Source organism: Pseudorca crassidens, chromosome 2, assembly GCF_039906515.1.
Source record: "Pseudorca crassidens isolate mPseCra1 chromosome 2, mPseCra1.hap1, whole genome shotgun sequence".
In the NCBI taxonomy this organism is placed as follows: domain Eukaryota; kingdom Metazoa; phylum Chordata; class Mammalia; order Artiodactyla; family Delphinidae; genus Pseudorca; species Pseudorca crassidens.
This window is the reverse complement of record NC_090297.1, coordinates 137,152,379-137,171,208: the sequence shown is the minus strand read 5'-3', so window position 1 is coordinate 137,171,208 and position 18,830 is coordinate 137,152,379. Positions and strand designations below refer to the sequence as shown.

The window sequence follows — 18,830 nt, the reverse complement described above, 5'->3', positions numbered from 1 at the left end:
GGAAGTACTGTTAGCATCTGCATTTCACAGAGGAGAGAACTGAGGCACAGAGAGCTTAAGCATCTTGCTCAAGGTCACACAGAGCCAGGACACAGTCCCAGGCAGAATGGCTTCAGGGGTCAGAGAGAAATCACTCTCCAGCAGCCTGGAATCTGTGGGGGTGGTGGAGGGGGGTCTCTACTTCTCTGAGTAGTGGGGAGGGATCTGAGTCTGGGATACCCCAGGGGGGTGAGTGGGTAAGGGAGGGGTGGATGGTGCCTGGCAGGTGTGGGCAAAGGAAGCACAGCTAACAAAGCAGCTGACTCTGAGAGATGCCAGTAAATGCTCATGAGCCTTTCAGAGATGAACCGGCATCCTGCATTGTAACCAACTGCAGTTTATGGACAAGCAGAAGGGAAGGAGAGGGTCCTGGTGGACAGAAGGGGAAAAATGGAAGGAGGAGTGAAAAGGGACAGAGGATAGAAGAAAAGGGAGAAGAGCGGGGGGGTGGGGGGGGGAGATGCTGAGGAGATTAGGGAGAGGACCAGACAAAAGGCTTGCTGGGAGGAGGTGGGAGGTGATAGAAGGGGGCGGAAAAGATGTAGATGGGAAGAAGGAATCCTGCTGGAGCCTCATACAATTCCTTTGCTAGGTCACATGAGCAGGAAAGTTGGGCCAGGTTGGGGACAAGTGGTCTGTACACAGAGGCCCGCCGCGGCCATCTGCTCTGGTGCAGGGGAGGGGCTCCTGCAGCCATGGGGCGGTGGAGGGGGACTCCCACCCCATCTCACTTCCATTGTTCCGGGATGAAGTTTCTCTTTGCACAGTGAGCCTCCACCCTGCGTTGCTCAGAGCCGGCCCTGGAAATATGAAAGGATGGGAGAGGGGCTGAGAGGGGAGGGCAAGCAGAGGAGGAGGGCTGTGATCCCCATGGTCTGCGCAGGCCTCCATGAGGTTTTCAGTGTGTCTTTGCTGCGATGCTGCTTCTTGGGTCCAGACCCTCCTAGGCCTTTCTCCCCTCCTTCCTCATCTCTCCTCAAGCTCTTCCCTTGAAATCCTGGTAAATTTCAAGTGCTACATTTTGCTTTGTTTGCCCTCCCACTCCCTCTGAAACCCGCCCTGGAAATGCAGGCAAACACAGTTTGGATCAAGGCTGCCGGTGACCGGAGGCACCTTTACAAGGTCACTCAGCTGTGCTCTGTTAGAGTGTCCCCGGGCCAGGGTGGGGGAGTATGCCTGTCTGCTCTCTGAGGTGCCCCCTGCATCCTGGGAGGGACACGTAGGGTGGGTATCAGAGCTGCGGAAAAGAAGAGAGTTCAGACAGATTCCAGGTTGAGTGGTACCTAACGGCCTCCATTGTCGCCACAGAGGAGGTGATGGCAGGTGTCGTCCTGCCGGAGAATCTCCAACTCTGTGAGCCCAATGGTGTGTTTGCCCTGCTGTGGCGTACTTTCAGCATACTGTCTGATTTGGGGTTATTGCCCACCCCTCCTTTAGAGGAAGCGATAACGTGGGGTCTGCCAATGGTCACCAGAGGAGAGACAGGCGGAGTGGGCTCTGAAGTCGCGTAGATGTGTGTGTAAGTCCACCTCCCGCCCCTTACTGTCTAAGGGACCACAGACGTTTCACTTAAACTCTCCAAGGTGAGAAAGCCTCGGCCTTTGAGATGTTAAGGTGTTTTCCCCAGGTCACACAGGATTCAAACGCAGGCTGTCTGACTCCAGAGCCTCTGCCTTGATAATAGGGTTGGTGTAAGGGTTACGTGAGTTGATATGTAGATTGGATACCATAGAACTTGGCCTGGGGTAAGTCCTTGATGTATAATGTGAGAAAGAGGATGGAAAACCATCGTCTGAGAGCTGTGTGTGATGCAGACACATCAAGGTTGTGATGGGGGCACAGAGCAGAGCGCTGACCCTACCTGGGAGAGTTCATGAGAGCCACCACCCTCACTTTCCAGATGACGATGCTGAGACTCAGTGAGGTTGAATGTGCTAATTATGGGCAGCCTGCCTGTGATCAGAACTGGTGCTTCTGGGTGAGACAGTGGTGCTCCCATCCCAGGCGGGATGGGCAGGGTCAGTAGGCTGCCTCAACGGAGCTGCCAGACAATTGCAATCTGAGTATGAGCTCACCACACATTTTACTCCAAATCTCCATCCCCACTGAGTCAGTCTGAGCTGCTCTAATTCAGTTGGGTGCTACTGCCCATGCCCATTCTTCTCTCTATGTAGTTCTACTCTCCGATACTCCTCTGCCTCCCTCGGTGACTTTTTTCATTTCCTCCCCAACTCATCTGTCGCCCTCATTCCTGGAAATGTCGTCACTATTGTGTTGTTGCTTGAGGCCTCCTTGTCTCGTGCTGTGCAATGGCTCTCCCTCCCCTGCTCTCCAGTCATCACCGGCGCAGGCGTCCCTCAGGCCCCACCGTTGTGCAGAGCTGGAGAGTGGACCACTGTCTCACATAAGAATGCTGGCTCTAATCCCACTACTGGGCATATACCCTGAGAAAACCATAATTCAAACAGTCATGTACCAAAATGTTCATTGCAGCTCTATTTACAATAGCCTGGAGATGGAAACAACCTAAGTGTCCGTCATCGGATGAATGGATAAAGAAGATGTGGCACATATATACAATGGAATATTACTCAGCCATAAAAAGAAATGAAATTGAGCTATTTGTAGTGAGGTGGATAAGACCTAGAGTCTGTCATACAGAGTGAAGTAAGTCAGAAAGAGAAAGACAAATACCGTATGCTAACACATATATATGGAATTTAAGAAAAAAAAAATGTCCTGAAGAACCTAGGGGTAAGACAGGAATAAAGACACAGACCTACTGGAGAATGGACTTGAGGATATGGGGAGGGGGAAGGGTAAGCTGTGACAAAGCGAGAGAGAGGCATGGACATATATACACTACCAAACGTAAAATAGATAGCTAGTGGGAAGCAGCCGCATAGCACAGGGAGATCAGCTCGGTGCTTTGTGACCACCTAGAGGGGTGGGATAAGGAGGGTGGGAGGGAGGAAGACGCAAGAGGGAAGAGATATGGGAATATATGTATATGTATAACTGATTCACTTTGTTATAAAGCAGAAACGAACACACCATTGTAAAGCAATTATACTCCAATAAAGATGTAAAAAAAAAAAAAGAATGCTGGCTCTGCAGCTTGGCATCCTTGCTACTTGCTAACTGTGTGACCATTGGCAAGCTATTTAACTTCTCTAAGTTTCATTTTTCTCTACTGCGAAATGGTGAAACTATCAGGACCTATGCTGTAGATTTGCCACGAGGTTCACAATGCATTTGGTGCTGCACCTGGCCCCAAGTGAGTGCTCAATACCTATTTGCAGTGGTTATTTTAAAAATGCCTTCTCTAACTTCAACTTTTCTTTACCTCCAGCTTGGCCTCTTCCTTTTTTAGTGTCCCAACTGCTGGTGCCTTCCTGCTCTCCAGGTTCCATTTGCCAGCCTGGAGCTGATGCTCCTGTCTTTTTTTTTTTTTTTTTAAATTTATTTATTTTTGGCTGTATTGGGTCTCCATTGCTGTGCATGGGCTTTCTCTAGTTGCGGTGAGCGGGGGCTACTCTTCATTGCACTGCGTGGGCTTCTCATTGCAGTGGCTTCTCTTGTTTTGGAACACAGCCTCTAGGTGCGCGGGCTTCAGTAGTTGTGGCACGCGGGCTCAGTAGTTGTGGCTCGCGGGCTCTAGAGTGCAGGCTCAATAGTTGTGGCACATGGGCTTAGTTGCTCCACGGCATGTGGGATCTTCCTGGACCGGGGATTGAACCCGTGTCACCTGCACTGGCAGGCAGATTCTTAACCACTGTGCCAGCAGGGAAGTCCCTATGCTCCTGTCTTTGAATGACGGGCACACCCCAAAGCTAAAAGGTCTTGCTCCTTTCCTGGTGCATCGTAACACTCTCCAGGAACTGAAATCTAGGTCTTCATAATGGTTTGCCTACTTCCTACCAGGGTCCTATTCTTTTTTCCAGAGTAGCTGTTCCCAGACTCTTTTCACTCTCATAGGTGTCCCCACCACAGTACATACTACATTTGTAATTATTCAATTAATTATTTTAAATGATTGCTTAATGTCTGTTACACTAGACTAGCTTGCAAGTTCTGTGAGGTAGTGACTTTATATGATTTGATTCTACCGTATCTCCAACATCTGGCACGTGGAGGCAGACCACCTGCAGGGCCTTCATCCCAAATTAATAAAGAAGATCAAAGCTGTTCAACCATGACACATCTCAAATATGTCCCTTCCTGGACCATTTCTCTCTATTGCCATCCGCCCCCCTCTCTTTCTCTACTTTTTTTTTTTTTGGCGGTACGCGGGCCTCTCACTGCTGTGGCCTCTCCTGTTGTGGAGCACAGGCTCCGGACACGCAGGCTCAGTGGCCATGGCTCACGGGCCCAGCCGCTCCGCGGCATGTGGGATCCTCCTGGACCGGGGCACGAACCCGTGTCCCCTGCATCGGCAGGCGGACTGTCAACCACTGCACCACCGGGGAAGCCCTCTTTCTCTACTTTTGACTTTCAGGAAGTCAAGTTCATCCACTTCTTCTTGGACCCTTTCCTTCTTTAGAATCTGCCTTTAACAGATACTGTTCTTTTGCCCCTTTAATTACTCTCTTCCCTTGCTCTTTCCCTTCTGCTTGCAAACACACCTGGAAAGATCTTGCTTCAGAGTCATATGGACAGTAGGGAAACTTGGCTGTTCTTGCCAGCTGTGGACTGGAAAATTTATCTGACTTCGTAAGTTTTAGTTTCTTCCTGTGGAAAATGAGAGTGGATCATTTGTGCTATCTATGGATCAGAGTTGCTGTGAAAATAAATTGAGCTGCTGTTTGTAAAATCTCCAGCAAAAATCATGGCATATAGTAAATAAATAAAACTCCCTGCCCCAGATGCTAAAGAAAGAAATAAAAACTGTATCATTTCCCTTTCCTACCACTTTCTCCAGCTAATATCAGATGGGAACTCCTTCAACATCCTGCACCCACACGAGAAACTTTCCTGCATCCACACGCAGCCTTTCCTCTTTTTCTCCATCACAATGCTGTTCTCAGGCCTATTTCTCCTACCTTCCTGGAGGCAACATATTATCAATGAAACTTTCTTTTCGTTAACTTCAACTCCTCCAGCTCAACAAGTCTTTTCTGGCCAGATCAACGTTTAATCATACCCAAGGCTATCTTACAAAAACCCCACGACACACACACACACACACACACACACACACACACACACACACACACACACACACACACACACACACACACCCCAGACCATTTTCCTGACTTCTTGTTTCCCTCCAGCTGTGCTGTCTGATCTCTCTACTCTCCTTCTTGCAAGAGGCATCTGAATTCATTGTTTCAACATCTTCCCCCCTCATTCCCCACTATACTTACCACAATATGACTAGGGCTCTCATCACACCACGAAGACTGTTCTTGCCAGTGGTTGCGGAACCTTGTCGCCAAGTCTAAAGACCATCGCTTCTCAGACCGTATCTATCTTGTGACCTCTGGGTAGCGCTGGACACAGTGGCCACTTCCTACCTGAAATGTTCCCTTCCCTGGCCTTTTGGAATGCTGTGTTATCCCTCTGTCTCTGGCTCTTTCACAGGCCTCTTGGTGTATGTCTATCCTACAGGTAGGCTCAATAATTTTAGCATTATTATTATTATTATTAAACACTAGTCTTACTAAACTATTTCTGGTTACTCAAATAAACCTTTCTTAATTGTAGGCCTCCGTGCCTGTGGTTCCAGCTTTCTGCAAGTCTCTTCTTCCTCTTTCCCTTCCTTTTTCACTTAGCTTCCTTCTCCTCAGCTTCACATCTCAGCCTAGAAGCTTCTTCCTCCTATAAGACTTCCCTCTCCTCCTCAGCTCTGGCTCAGGCGCCCCACCCCGGGTACTTTCACAGCCACCTACGCTTTCCCTAGCATATCACTTATCATCTATACCATAATTACCGTAATTATGTTATCTTGGCTCAAATTGCTCTTTTACTGAAAGTTCTGTGAGCACTTAGTTGTGCCTGTCCCTTCTGCCCAGGCTCCTAGCAGAATGCCTGGGTCACATAATGGGTGAATGAATGAATGAGTGGAGATGGCCTTACTGCTGTGTTGGATTGGTAGTTAGGCTATCTTTTGGTTTTTTTTGTTTGTTTGTTTTTTGCGGTACGCGGGCCTCTCACTGCTGTGGCCTCTCCCGTTGCGGAGCACAGGCTCCGGACGCGCAGGCTCAGCGGCCATGGCTCACGGGCGCAGCCGCTCTGCGGCATGTGGGATCTTCCCGGACCAGGGCACGAACCCGTGTCCCCTGCATCGGCAGGCGGACTCTCAACCACTGCGCCACCAGGGAAGCCCTATCTTACGTTTTTAGATGCTGCATGTTATTACTTGCGTGAACTCAGCCAATCCACTTCTCTAAGCATGTTTTCCTCATCTATAAAGTGGGAAGAAGTAAAGCAACGTTCCTGAGGATACTCTGCAGGTGTTATCTCCTTTAATCCACACAAAGACCCAGCAAAGCTGAGATCTGATGCAAGGTGATAATGTCTGTACCTTGGGTAGGGTAAGGCCACACAGTTTCCCTAGCAGGGCGACCCTCAGTAATAGCATCGAGGAAGGCAGAGAGGTAATTTTCTCCATTTCAGCTTGCTCACAAGCACCCATTTTTGCCTGATGGAAAGCACAACAAAATCTAACACAAACAGCAAACGAAGTTTTCAATTCAAAGAATTTAGGCTCATCTGGTTGAAAAACAACAGACTCTTCAGAGTCCCTCTTCTGAGTCACTTTACATTTGCCCCTTTAGATAAACGCATAGTGTTTTAGGGTTCCCCCAGCCCCGCACCTTTTCCTTCCCACACCCTGACAGCAGCGGGAAGGCAGCAGGGGAGGGCCTCTGGCCCGTGTCCTCCCTGTGTCATGGATCGTGTCCCTGGCTCTTGTCACCTGTGGATTGGTCATTGCTCCGAGGCCACCTTGCGGAAGCAGCCCCGCCCATGCCCCTTGGCTCTCCCGGGCAGAGTCTCCTCAGAGGCTTCCGCAGCTGCAGGTGGTTTTCTCTCCCACCTCTGCCTGTAGCCTCTGACGGGCATGCTAGCTCTCAAACCCCTGTTCTTTTAGAGCCTGAGGAAACTTCTAGAGCTCCTCTATGAGAACTTGGAGGAGACAAGACATGGCAAAAAGAGCACCCACGAGGGATTTTATGGACAGCGATTTTATGATTTGTTTTCTGATGTATCCCAAGATTTTGAACAGTACTTTGTTCATGAGTAGTATTTTTTTTAAAAAATTGTTGAATTGAATGAATGCTTTTCAGAACATCTCTCTGCCTAATTAGTGCCACGCCACTGCTTCACACTCACTTTGATTCTTAATTTATCTTGGACTTCTGTGCCCTCCTCTCAGTGTTTTGAACCCAGTGCAGGAAGGAGGGGCAGTGGGGCACTGAGCAGACCTTTCGTATGAGTCTAAACTGTATTACTCTCCTCCTGCCTGGCACAGGGACAATTTTATTTCCAACCTGCCTGATGGGAAACAACCTTATATCATATTCTGCTTTCTCCAGACTCCTTGTCTTACTGTTAAGGTGACCATGTGTCCTGATTTTTGCCTATGGTGGTCATGGTTTATGTCTGTTGTCCCTGTGTAATTAACAGAAGTGGCCCCCTTGACTCCCAGAAATGTCCTGGCTGGGGTGATAGATTTCATGGCCACCCCTACTTTTGTTAAACACTTTAAGCTCAGGCCTCCAAACTTAGATTTCTTTGTGATTTAACGTTTAGCTTTGGGATTTTCATCAACACCCTTTTCTCTCCCAAGTTCCTGGCTCTTACAATTAAAAGTCTTGACTTTTATAACTATGGTTCTAGTGTGGGCATTACGATGTCTATTTGGAAAGATAAACAATGACTTTTTAATTAGGAGAAATAAAAATGTTTCAGAAAAGTAAAAACAAATAGTTAAATATGTCAACCACATGGCACCATCAATCCATGGAATGATGGTGGACAGTGCCCGGGCCTAGCACCTATGGATGGACCTTCGATGCTCAGGGGAGTCCATCACCCAGAATTAAGAACTGTTAACATATTGTCCTTCTAGTAAATTTTAGAAAAGAAATAAAACATTATAACCAGAGTCTTTTTTTTAAATTAATTAATTTTATTTATTTATTATTTTTGGCTGCATTGGGTCTTCGTTGCCGCGCATGGGCTTCTCATTGTCGTGGCTTCTCTTGTTGCGGAGCACGGGCTCTAGGTGCGCGGGCTTCAGTAGTTGTGGCACGTGGGCTCAGTAGTTGTGGCTCGTGGGCTCTAGAGCGCAGGCTGAGTAGTTATGGTGCACCAGCTTAGTTGCTCCGCGGGTTGTGGGATCTTCCCGGACCAGGGCTCGAACCCGTATCCCCTGCATTGGCAGGTGGATTTTAAACTACTGCACCACCAGGGAAGCCCCCAGCCAGAGTCATTTTTAACCAATGCAGTCACTCCTTTATTTTAGGCTGTATCTGTCCTTCCTCTGAGGACAGTTGGTAGAAAGCTAGAGCTCTTATTTGATTTGAGGAGCATGCGTTAAAGGTTAAGATAATTTATCAAAACTATTTTAAAATAAAAACATCAGCTGAATACATAGGCTATCAATGAATGTTGTTTCCCTTTCCAAATCTATGTGATAACACTGCTCATCTTATTCCGATTGGAAGCTCTGTTTGGCAGTATGCGTGACATTGATTAAGAAAAATGCAAGGCTATGTTAATCATTAACTCATTTAGTAGAAAAATTATAATTCATCTTAATTAAAATGTATAATTTGATAGGCAAGATCTTTTAAAATAAAGCATCCACGGAATTAATCATTAAACTATGGGGCCTCAAAAGTTTTTTAAAAGAGGCTGAGAACCCCTTCCATATAACCGAATGGTTTTACAGACTGCATTTCAGTGGGTGTTTACTTTCAGACATTTTTCTGATAATAGTGAAAGATTTGCCCTGAGGCATTCACTCCCCCCCACCCCCCATCAGTTTGTCTTGTGACAGATTGTTTTTTCAGGTTGGTTGACTTGCATTGGTGCAGGGAATGGATTACGTATATTCCTTTGGCCTCATTAGAAACACAGGCTCACCAGTAAACCCAGGGGACAGCCAACTCTGCATTAGGGGACAGGCAGTCACCACCGAGGGCTGATTAGAAGCGACCAGGCCTTCCCATAGTCATTATTCCTATGGCTTCCTAAACATTTCTCCAGAATATCACTATGATCCTTGAATGAGAAGCATGGCTTGCCTCTGACGGTACCTGTGTGTTTAAGAGAATGGAGTCTTCAAGAGGATGTGGAGGAGAGCAGTGAGGGCTGGACAATCAGGGCCACTCCTTTGTTTTTTTTGCGGTACGCCGGCCTCTCACTGCTGTGGCCTCTCCCGTTGCGGAGCACAGGCTCCGGACGCGCAGGCTCAGCAGCCATGGCTCACGGGCCCAGCCGCTCCGCGGCATGTGGGGTCCTCCCAGACCGGGGCACGAACCCGTGTCCGCTGCATCGGCAGGCGGACTCTCAACCACTGCGCCACCAGGGAAGCCCAGGGCTACTCTTGTGTTATGACTACCTTTCTTTCTTCTACAGTTCTTGGACTTAAGCCTCTTCCTATTTCCCTTCCTTTCCACTTCCCTCCACGTCCACAGATGGGGTGGCTGCGTTCCGCGCCTTCCTGAAGACGGAGTTCAGTGAAGAGAACCTGGAGTTCTGGTTGGCCTGTGAGGAGTTCAAGAAGACCAGGTCAACTGCAAAACTTGTCTCCAAGGCCCATAGGATCTTTGAAGAGTTTGTGGATGTGCAGGCTCCGCGGGAGGTGTGTTGGCGGTGGGGTCTTGTCAGACCTCCATCCATTGCTCTCTCTCCTTGCTGGGGTTTGAGCCAGGTTTGATGGGGACTTTCTTCTGAAATGAACCTCACTGCTCTGATGGCTCTGGATACAAAAGGGATCCCTTTTAAGGTGCAGAGCCCAAGGATTCTATAAAAAGGAGCTCTATTGGGAGTATTTTAGCTGTCTGTCAGTTAAACATGTGTCAGCAGGAACTGTGTTTCTATAGGGATTCTGCAAGATAGACGCCAGTAAGCCCATGTTAGTTTTCCTAGTGGAACGCAGCATGACTCGATGGAGTGAGCATGTACTTTGGAATCTTGTTCCAATATCAGCTCCACTACTTACTCGTTGTGTGATCTTGGTCAAGTTACCTGGTCTTTCTGAATCACATTTTCCCCAATGTAAAAGGCTATAATATCACCTTTCAAGACCACTCTGAGTATTAGGAGTCAAACACCTATTCAATATTTGTCACTGCTTATTAATGAGTAATTATATCATTTATATTATTTTATGATCATTTATTATAATTACTTATAATAATAATATGAATTTCTATGTACTGCTATTCTGAGTTATAAAACAGAGTTTTACCTGGGAGAGTTTTATAGGAGACAAATATTTGTTGTCTATGAGTTTAGGCGCATTCTATACCTAAAACTCTTCAGTTATGCTTCGACTTGGGATGCAGGAGGTCTTTGGCCAGTGGTCAGAAAGCTGCAGGCTCCTTATACATGCGGTTGGAACAGAGATGTACATTCTGAACATAGCCTTTCTCCCTGGGGTATTTGTTTCCTTAGCAGCTGAGAAAGGACAAAAGAGCAAGCCTACTTTAGGGAACCCACATTCATGCTTGTCTCTGGTTTAACTCTGCCTGACATTGCAAAGACCCATGGATTAAGAGTTGAGTAATTTGGGGGTTTGCCTTGGCTGTTACTAACTTTCCAGAGTAAATTAGACCAGCTTTTTAGTATCCCTTTTCTTCAGTATCTTTATCTATAAATTGGGATGAAGACTATCTGGTCTTCAGACCTCACAGGGTTCTTCCTGGGATCAAAAGGGATGACCTTCAGGAAAGCAGTTTATTAATAATTATTAATATAACAATTGGCCCTTGAGGACCTGTGACCGTGCTCTCTGTTTGTGTCTCCAGGTAAACATAGACTTCCAGACCCGAGAAGCCACAAGGAAGAACATGCAGGAACCGTCCCTGACTTGCTTTGACCAAGCCCAGGGAAAAGTACACAGTCTCATGGAGAAAGACTCTTACCCCCGGTTCCTGAGGTCCAAAATGTACTTAGATTTGCTGTCCCAGAGCCAGAGGCGGCTCAGTTAGACCTCAGATGGGGACTCTTGGAGATCACCGGCTTTCCCCTCCCCTTGCTGCCAAGACCATATTCTAATGTGAAATGTCATAGGTGTTCAAAAGCAGTGGCCTTTAGGTTGGGAGCCCGGGAGTGAGGAAGGGATGAAGGGCCATTCCAAAGTATGATCCAGCCACCAGAGCTCGGACTCTATTCCATTAACCCATGTTTGTGTTTTGGTTAGTGGTAGCACCTTGTCGCTGTCACCCTTCTCTGGGTCGGCAACTTGCCCTCCATAATGCCTTGGGTCATCTCCACTGAGAAGGCAGATATGCCATGCTGGGCTAATCTGTAAATAATGCAAATGCAATTTCCACCACTTCCACACCCTCCTCAGTTAGGACTCTCGACTCTCTTAACTTGTCCTATACTCTTATGAGGAAGAGCTAGAAGACTCTGGCTTACGTCTGTGATTTGCCATCACAATGTAATAGCCGGTCCCGCGTGCTGGGACCTCACGGTTTAGGAGAGAGGTCTCAGTGGAATCCCAGGTTTCTAGCACTGTCACTGATAGGTGGCCTCTGAGAGAAGGGGCACACTCCATGGAGTTGGCTGTTTCTTCCATTTGCATAAGACCAGTGTCACTGTCCATCTCAGCCTAGGAGATTCACAAGACTCCCATACCCTTGCCATTCCAGAAAGGGTCTTGGGAGATGTCCTTCACCACTTCTGATGTGGAACTGCTATTGAGAAAGAGACAGCTTGCAAGTCTTCCTCAGTTCTACCAAGAAGTTTTCCCGAAGTTGAATGAGCAGGGAATGTAGCACCAGTAGATTTTTGTGCAGTGGGCCACCATATAACCTCTCTGTTGCTTAACGTATTCTCTGCCCTCACCTCCCTGTGGTATCACACATCACTGATCTCTTAGAACGATGGATGGCTTGGTAAAGGGAGGTGAATTCCCTTAGCATGGACAGCTCTCACAGTGCCTAATACTTCTCCTGTCTCTCCCTCTTCCCCCCTTCATGCAGGTCATGTAATTCCAATGGGGGAGAATGGGAACTTAGGCTGTAATTCTCTTTCCAGCTTGCTTCCTGGGAGCATGCTTTTTTAGAAAGGTTCCTCTCGTGAGGGCCATCTTGGCTGACCAACAGCTTCCTTCTTGACTTTTTGGGATTGAACGTGGAACAGGAGGTGAGGCTAAGAAGATCACTGTGAACATCTGGTTGTAGAGAACCTTCCTAAGACGTCTTCATGGTATCCCGGTGCTGCTTTTGGAAATACATCAGGAAACTTTTCCCTGGAAGATGAGCAAGACACAGGAAACTTACTCCAGCTGCCCGGGAAAAAGCTGACTTTGGCCCAAGACTGCAGTGCCGAGGAGATGAATCCTCAGCAGAGAGACCAGAATGTGGAAGAGGAGCCTGGGGGAGGCTGGTCCCTGGGTGGACTGAATCACAGAGAACGTGCTGGAGGTACTATTGGGGTAACTCACAGCCGATGGATTTGGATTCACTGCAGATCTCCAAAACTTTCAGCTTGACTAAATGAAACAGCACATGATTAGGTGTAAGCTCTGGAATGCAGGTGATTGACAATTGGGCTGAAGCAGGCTCCTCGTGCAGCGGGGATGAGCCGTTTTAGATGTGCGGGTGTTCCAGTGCTTGCATTTCTGTCCAGTAACTTTATGAATCTCTTCCTTCCTTGGCTGCAGCTAGACAAAGCCAAGAAGGCTCTTGAGTCCCGCGGGCTGTTAGGGTCCGCTGCCCCGCCGTGTATCTGTGAGTATCTGTTAGTGAGAGCTGACATGTCTGTACGAACCATCGAGGAGAGAGAGAACACAGGCCTCCTGAAGAGACCTGTGGAATTTCACGTTCAAGAACTCTGCAGCCTCGTGTGGGTGTTCCTAGTTAGATCAGATAGTATTCCCCCGCCCCCACTGGTGAAAAACCATCCTTAGTTTAAGCTGCTAGAATTATTTTAATGATCAAATTCCGGAACAGGGTATTTTCAATGTTGTTTACATATGAAATGTACGTCTGCTGCCAACTCTACTGTCCACTAGGAGGTGCCTATAAATGGGAACAGCACAGAGTTATGGAGGCCTGAAACGTCCTAAGAGGGGCCTTTTTACCACTTCCACTGTCCCCAGGAGAAAAGTCTGAACAAGAGTGTTTTGCGGTCGCCTTCTGTGGGGCCTAGAGTTCTTGCCAACTATTGGTGGAACGAAGGATGCAGATGGTGGTGTCATGGCACCTGGTGACTTCCTCCCACGATGGGGAGGTGTGAAGGATCCAGCTTGGGTATCCTGAGATTTGCCGCTAAGTGAGCGTCTGTGGGCGTATGTTCGTGTGTAGAGGAACGTGATAGTTATGTTTATGGTACTCCCGTGGAGTGTGTGTGTGTGTGTGTGTGTGTGTGTGTGTGTGTGTGTGTGAGACAGAAAGAATTATGAGCACTAGACTAGTACACCACAGAGATGGTCTTCCCACGGGGGGAGCTTTTCTCACACCCTTTATGTCCTGCTTCCTCCAGGAGGCACAGAGCTCTCTGCTCTGATGATACTTTCAGGCACTTTGGTCATGCCAACCGAGATTTTGGTCTGTGACGAAACAAACAGATATGTTTACAACATCTAGAGCAATATCTAAGCATACCTCATCCCTGACCTTCCACATCGCCCTGCCCCGCCCTCTCCCTCAGCCTCTCCACAAGCCGTACTCCGCCTCGTTTGGTGGGCACCCACAGTGGCCGCTTCTCCACGTCTTCCTGGGTTCCTCACGCCGGGCTTGTGCTCTGGACTGCCTTCAGGGCACAAGGCTTGCTCTGTGCTTGGGACCTTTAAAGGCTCAAGGCAAGCCATGCAGTAGGCCGGGCAGAGCTGTGACTTTTAGGATTGCTCTCCATCCCTGAGTGGCCTTTAAGCCCCACATGAGTATTAACCCGTTTGGGGGCTGGTGTGAGATTTCCTGTTGCCCTTGGCAAGCCAAATAGAACACGATCAGTAACGACCCTTCATAGCCCTGGGCACTTCTGGGGTGAGGAATGTTCCCTGAGCAGCGTTTATTATGAAAGTTGAGGATGTGCAGGGATCACCCGGAAAGCCTGTTATAAGTGCTAATTTCCAGGTTCCACACCCAGAGATGCTGATCTAATAGATCTGGGGTGGGATGCAGAAGTCTGCATTTTTAATAAGCTCCCAGGTGTGTAGTGGCCTGTGGACCAGACTTTGAAAAAAAGATGGTCTAAGACAGTGGTCTAAGACAGAGGCTCTCACCCTTGGTTGTTCAATGGAATCACCTGGGGAGTTAAAGAAACCCGAATGTCTGGGTCCCGCCCCAGAACATCTTGGGGTTGGAACTCAAGGCATCAGTTTTTTAACTACTCCACAGGTGGGTCCAATGTATAGATGAGGTTGGGATGCTGGGCCTGAGGAGTGAGGAACACAGCTAAGGGTAAAACACAGCTGTGTGAGCTGAGAGGGCTGGAGCACACCCAGACACAAACAAGCACAATAACCAGGAACCTGCCAGCCCTGAATTTGACTCTTAGGGTGGTTGCCTCTATGCCCTCTCTGACTTTTGAGATAAAAATGTTTCTGCCCCAGCTGAATGCGTTGTCAGGCAGTGGGTCCGCCAACAGTGGGGGCTGAAGGGGTCCTTGGGGCTTTCCTCGCCTGCCGGGTCTTGTTCACAGGGCTTCCTCCAATCTCTCCTCCTAGGCTGCTTCGCTGTTTGTTTTCATGTGCTCTCGTGCTTGGTCATTCCGTGTTAGGCCGTGCCTCTGTACCCAAGGCCACGCGACATGGTAGCTGGACTCAGGTAGTGGGTGAGGGGTGTGTAGTAGTAATAATAGCGGTAGCACAACAACTTCAAATTTCTCAAGGGACGGTGTTTTACCCTCAGAATAGCAAGCTCTTTGAGGCTTTCTTCTCCAGGGCCACCACGGGGTTTTGGGTGCTGCCCTAAGCCCTCACCATTCCCTTTGGTGTTAGGCTGGATGGGCAGCTAGAAGGTTCGAGTTGATTTTACGCTCTGGTGCTCTCCGCAGAACTGGCTGCTCTGGATTAACCAAAGCTGTGAAATGGCTCTCTGCTCAGGCTGCAGGCCCAGCCTCTGGGTGCAGGCCCTGGGCGCCTGTCCTCAGCAGGGCCGGGTGTCCGGGCGCTCCAGGCCCTGGGCTGTGAGGGAAAGGCATGAACTCACTCATGTGCGGAGAGCCGGACTGGGAATGGGGAAGACTGAAGAGGAAGGAGCAGGGGGGAAAGACACGCAGCTCCCGTGGCATCTGCTTCTCCATAAACCAGAAGGGAGAGGTGATGAGTGGTGAGTTCAGAGGCAGGATCGTCTCCCATCAACAAGAGCACCCAGAGCTCTCCTGACCCTGTCAGTGCCCACTTCCAAGCAAGGCAGACGAATTACAATTTTCCATCCGAGGCTGTCCTTCAGTCTGCCAAGTGTCAGCCCTCTTCAAATCGGCATCCTCCGTTTTAGAAGCAAAGGAGGTGGCAAAGTCCCCCCTGGCGTGGGGAGCCTGTGCCACTTGGCATGAGACTGTGAAGGAAGAAGCCAAGAGCAGAGATGTCTTCCTGTCCCTGTGACCTCTTGGGATTCACAAGATGCTGTGGACCAAGATGAGAGATGGCAGGATGGGGCCACTGGCCTTCCCTGGTGTGGGGTCCTGGTCTTCTCAATAAACCGTTCTCTTCTTGATTCTTCCTCCCTTCCGCCCCTCTGCTCCCTCCCCTCTGCCAGGTACAGAGAAGGCGGCTGGGCTGATGTGCCCTCCAGGCGTGGTAGCACTCACCGAGTCACACGTGGCGGCACAGATCTGTAGCAGCTCATCTGCTGTAGAAACGCTTGGCTGATGGAGTCCTCATTGAGTTGTTTCATTACCATGCAAAGTGGAATAATGTCACTCACCTCTACTATAAACAAGGCTGTGAGGACATAATAAACAGAACCTGAACACGCTGCCCTTTGCTCTCTGCCCACATTTCTGGCCGGCTGACTCTTTATGAGGAAACACTTCCCATAACACATGGACTCCCCGGGAGGGGGCACGCGGCCTCTCCCTTGCAGAGAATGGCACGGGGCTGGCCATCAGGAAAAGCAGCAGTGTGGGTGGAAACGGGATGGGAATGACTTGGGATGAGTTTGGGGGTGGAGGGTGACTTTGGGATGTGAGAGTGGCTTTGAAACTGTAAAGTGCTATACGAACACGAGGTGGTATTTTTATTGGTGCCCCCTACTGCGTGAAAACGCAGGGAGAGAAAAGGCTGAGGGATGGTTTATATATTTGTTCAGCTGGAGCAATCTGAAGATGGAGTGGGTTGACCTTGCTTATGCCCCTACCTCCCTTTGTACAATCAGCGTGCCCCTGAAAGGACTGCGTGAGTCATCGAATCTTCCAGAGTCTCTGGTGATGGGCCCCATGGAGGGGACCACAGGAGAATGAGCTGGAGGGCCTGCTCACAAAAGCTCAGTTTTCAGTTGTGGTGATGAGACAGAGATATACAAAATATCATTCATCCAAAACAATTAAAATGTACCAGAGAAGGTCTCTCTTTAAAGGAAAGCTGATGTTTCTTCAAAGGTGAATGCTTTGGGTTAAATGAAGAAGGCTTTGCCATGCAAATGAACCCCCCTCCCCAATCCCGGTTTTGGGCACTGGTCATGGGAGATGGCAGCAGGCGGCTGCAGACAGGAGGCCCGCCCCTGGGGAGGGGATGGCACTGGCTCCTCTCTTCCCAGCTTTGCCCTTCTACTCCTTCCTACCCCGATTGCCACCCGGACTTTCTGACCCCGCCCCCAGGCCTGAGAAGAGCAGGGGAGGAGGTGAGGTGAGGGCGCAAGGGGCTCAGACCTGGGGCTCATGCCTCCTGCGATAGGCCTCTGGCTCTCTGAACCTGGGAGGACTCTGGTGGGTCGTTCCCGGGCTCATGGGAGACCCTGTCTCTGGGGGATTCCTCCAGCTCTCTCAACCAGGGTGAATGCTTTCCACCTCTGGCTGGTGGCTTGCTTCTTCCTGGGAGGTGCCCCGGCGTCTCTCTGCTGCAGTCTTGTTTGTCCCTCCAGGACGCCCTCTTGGACAGCTGCTTGGATGACCCTTTGCTAGTCTCTTTCTCTCAGAGACCCATGACTGGCCCATCCATTGGAAGCACTGGGGCCTCATTTGGCCCTAGAATTACCAGGCAGCAGCTGCTCTGCCTTTTCTCTGCAGCCAGAGCCTCCAGCCAGCCCACTGCTCATCTTTTCAGTTTTCCAGGCTGGAGTCAGACCCCCAGGCATCAGGAGGCACATGTCAGGCTCTCCAAGGGACCCACCGCCCCTGCTGTCCCTGGGGGCGAGGTGAGAGGCAGCCATTCAGCCCCACTTGCGTGGGGTGGGACTCACACTCCTCTAATATCTCTCTCCAAAAACTTTCACAAATTCTCTAGGCCTGACCTTTTTCCCTTGGAGACAGGCTTTGAGTGCCGTCCCTGGTTCTCCACTCCCTCCCTGCAGTGTTTGCTTCATCTGGAACCCTTCAGATCTCCTATCCATCTCCTAGGCCTTGACGGAAGCCTCTTACACAGACTTAACACTATGAGGGGCGTCTCATTAACATGCAGTAAATGTGGAAGAAAACAAGCAAAGTCCCTTCTGGACCTATTGTTTACATCAACAAAGTGAGATCCACAGCCTGAGGGAGACAAAGCAGGGGACATTGAGATAACGACCTCCCGTGGATACACTTCTTGGTTGGCGCCGTCTGTCTTGGTCCCCTGCCCAGGAGCTGTGGGACAAAGCCCTCCTGAAGGCAGGAGGGAAAGAGTGGGGCTCCATCATGGGAGTGCTTCCCCCTGTTCAGGCCTCATTCTACAGCATAGAGGGGAGTCCAGGTCCACCAGCCCCTGGCACAGCGGCTCGTGCCCAGCCAAGGAAACAGAGTCCCAAGCTTGGGAGAACTGTCTTTGATCAGGGTTTCATCACACACTCCTCCTCATATCTGGGGCTCTGATGCAGATTCTGAGTTTGAATCCCAGCTTTCACTCTTATAAGTTGTGTGAGCCTAGGAAAGTTACTTCGCTGTGCCTCAGTTTTCTCATCTGCAAGACTAAAATAACAGAGCCAACTGCTTGGGGCTGTTGTGAACATTATATAAGTTGACATAGAAGAGTGTTTATTATGATGCCTGGCACGTAGGCGCACAGTGCGTGTTAATTGGCATCTTCTCTCACACTGGGATCACCAGGACTCAAGCCAGCACCCCCTTCTTGATTGAAAAAGGAAACCACTCAAAGCAAATGATATGACAGGTTCAATGTCTCTTCCTTCCCTGCTAAACCATAAACTCCCTGAGGGCAGAGACTGTTTGCTTTGTTCCCTGCTCTAGTCCCTGAATATTTATTGAAAGAATATTGTACCTACAAATGTTTCTTGAGCACCTCTTATAAGTGAGGCACTGGGATTGTTTGGAAGTGAAGGCAAGAAATCCACAACCTGGGCCCTCAAAGAGCTTACTTCACTGTTACAGGAGCTTAACCCTTCCCAAGGCCTGGGAGACAGATCTCAGATACCAAAGAACTTAACAAATGGGTGGTAAAGGAAGTTAAGTGGCTGCGTAGTCACGGTGGCAATACTTAGAGAAAACACCTCGGGGGAGCCTAGAAC

The 18,830-nt window shown here is 49.2% G+C and overlaps 1 protein-coding gene across 13 annotated transcripts in view; it reads left to right on the top strand.

Moving 5' to 3' along the window:
* RGS8 (regulator of G protein signaling 8) overlaps window positions 1-16,148 on the top strand; it is a 30,581-nt gene extending 14,433 nt beyond the window's left edge. For all 13 annotated transcript variants that reach the window (XM_067728855.1, XM_067728849.1, XM_067728854.1 and 10 more), the window contains 2 exons: window positions 9,690-9,856; window positions 11,025-16,148. In XM_067728855.1, the coding sequence (XP_067584956.1) occupies window positions 9,690-9,856; window positions 11,025-11,207 (350 nt within the window). In that variant the 3' untranslated portion in view covers window positions 11,208-16,148. The remainder of the gene's footprint in view (window positions 1-9,689; window positions 9,857-11,024) is intronic.
* Window positions 16,149-18,830: the final 2,682 nt, after the last annotated feature.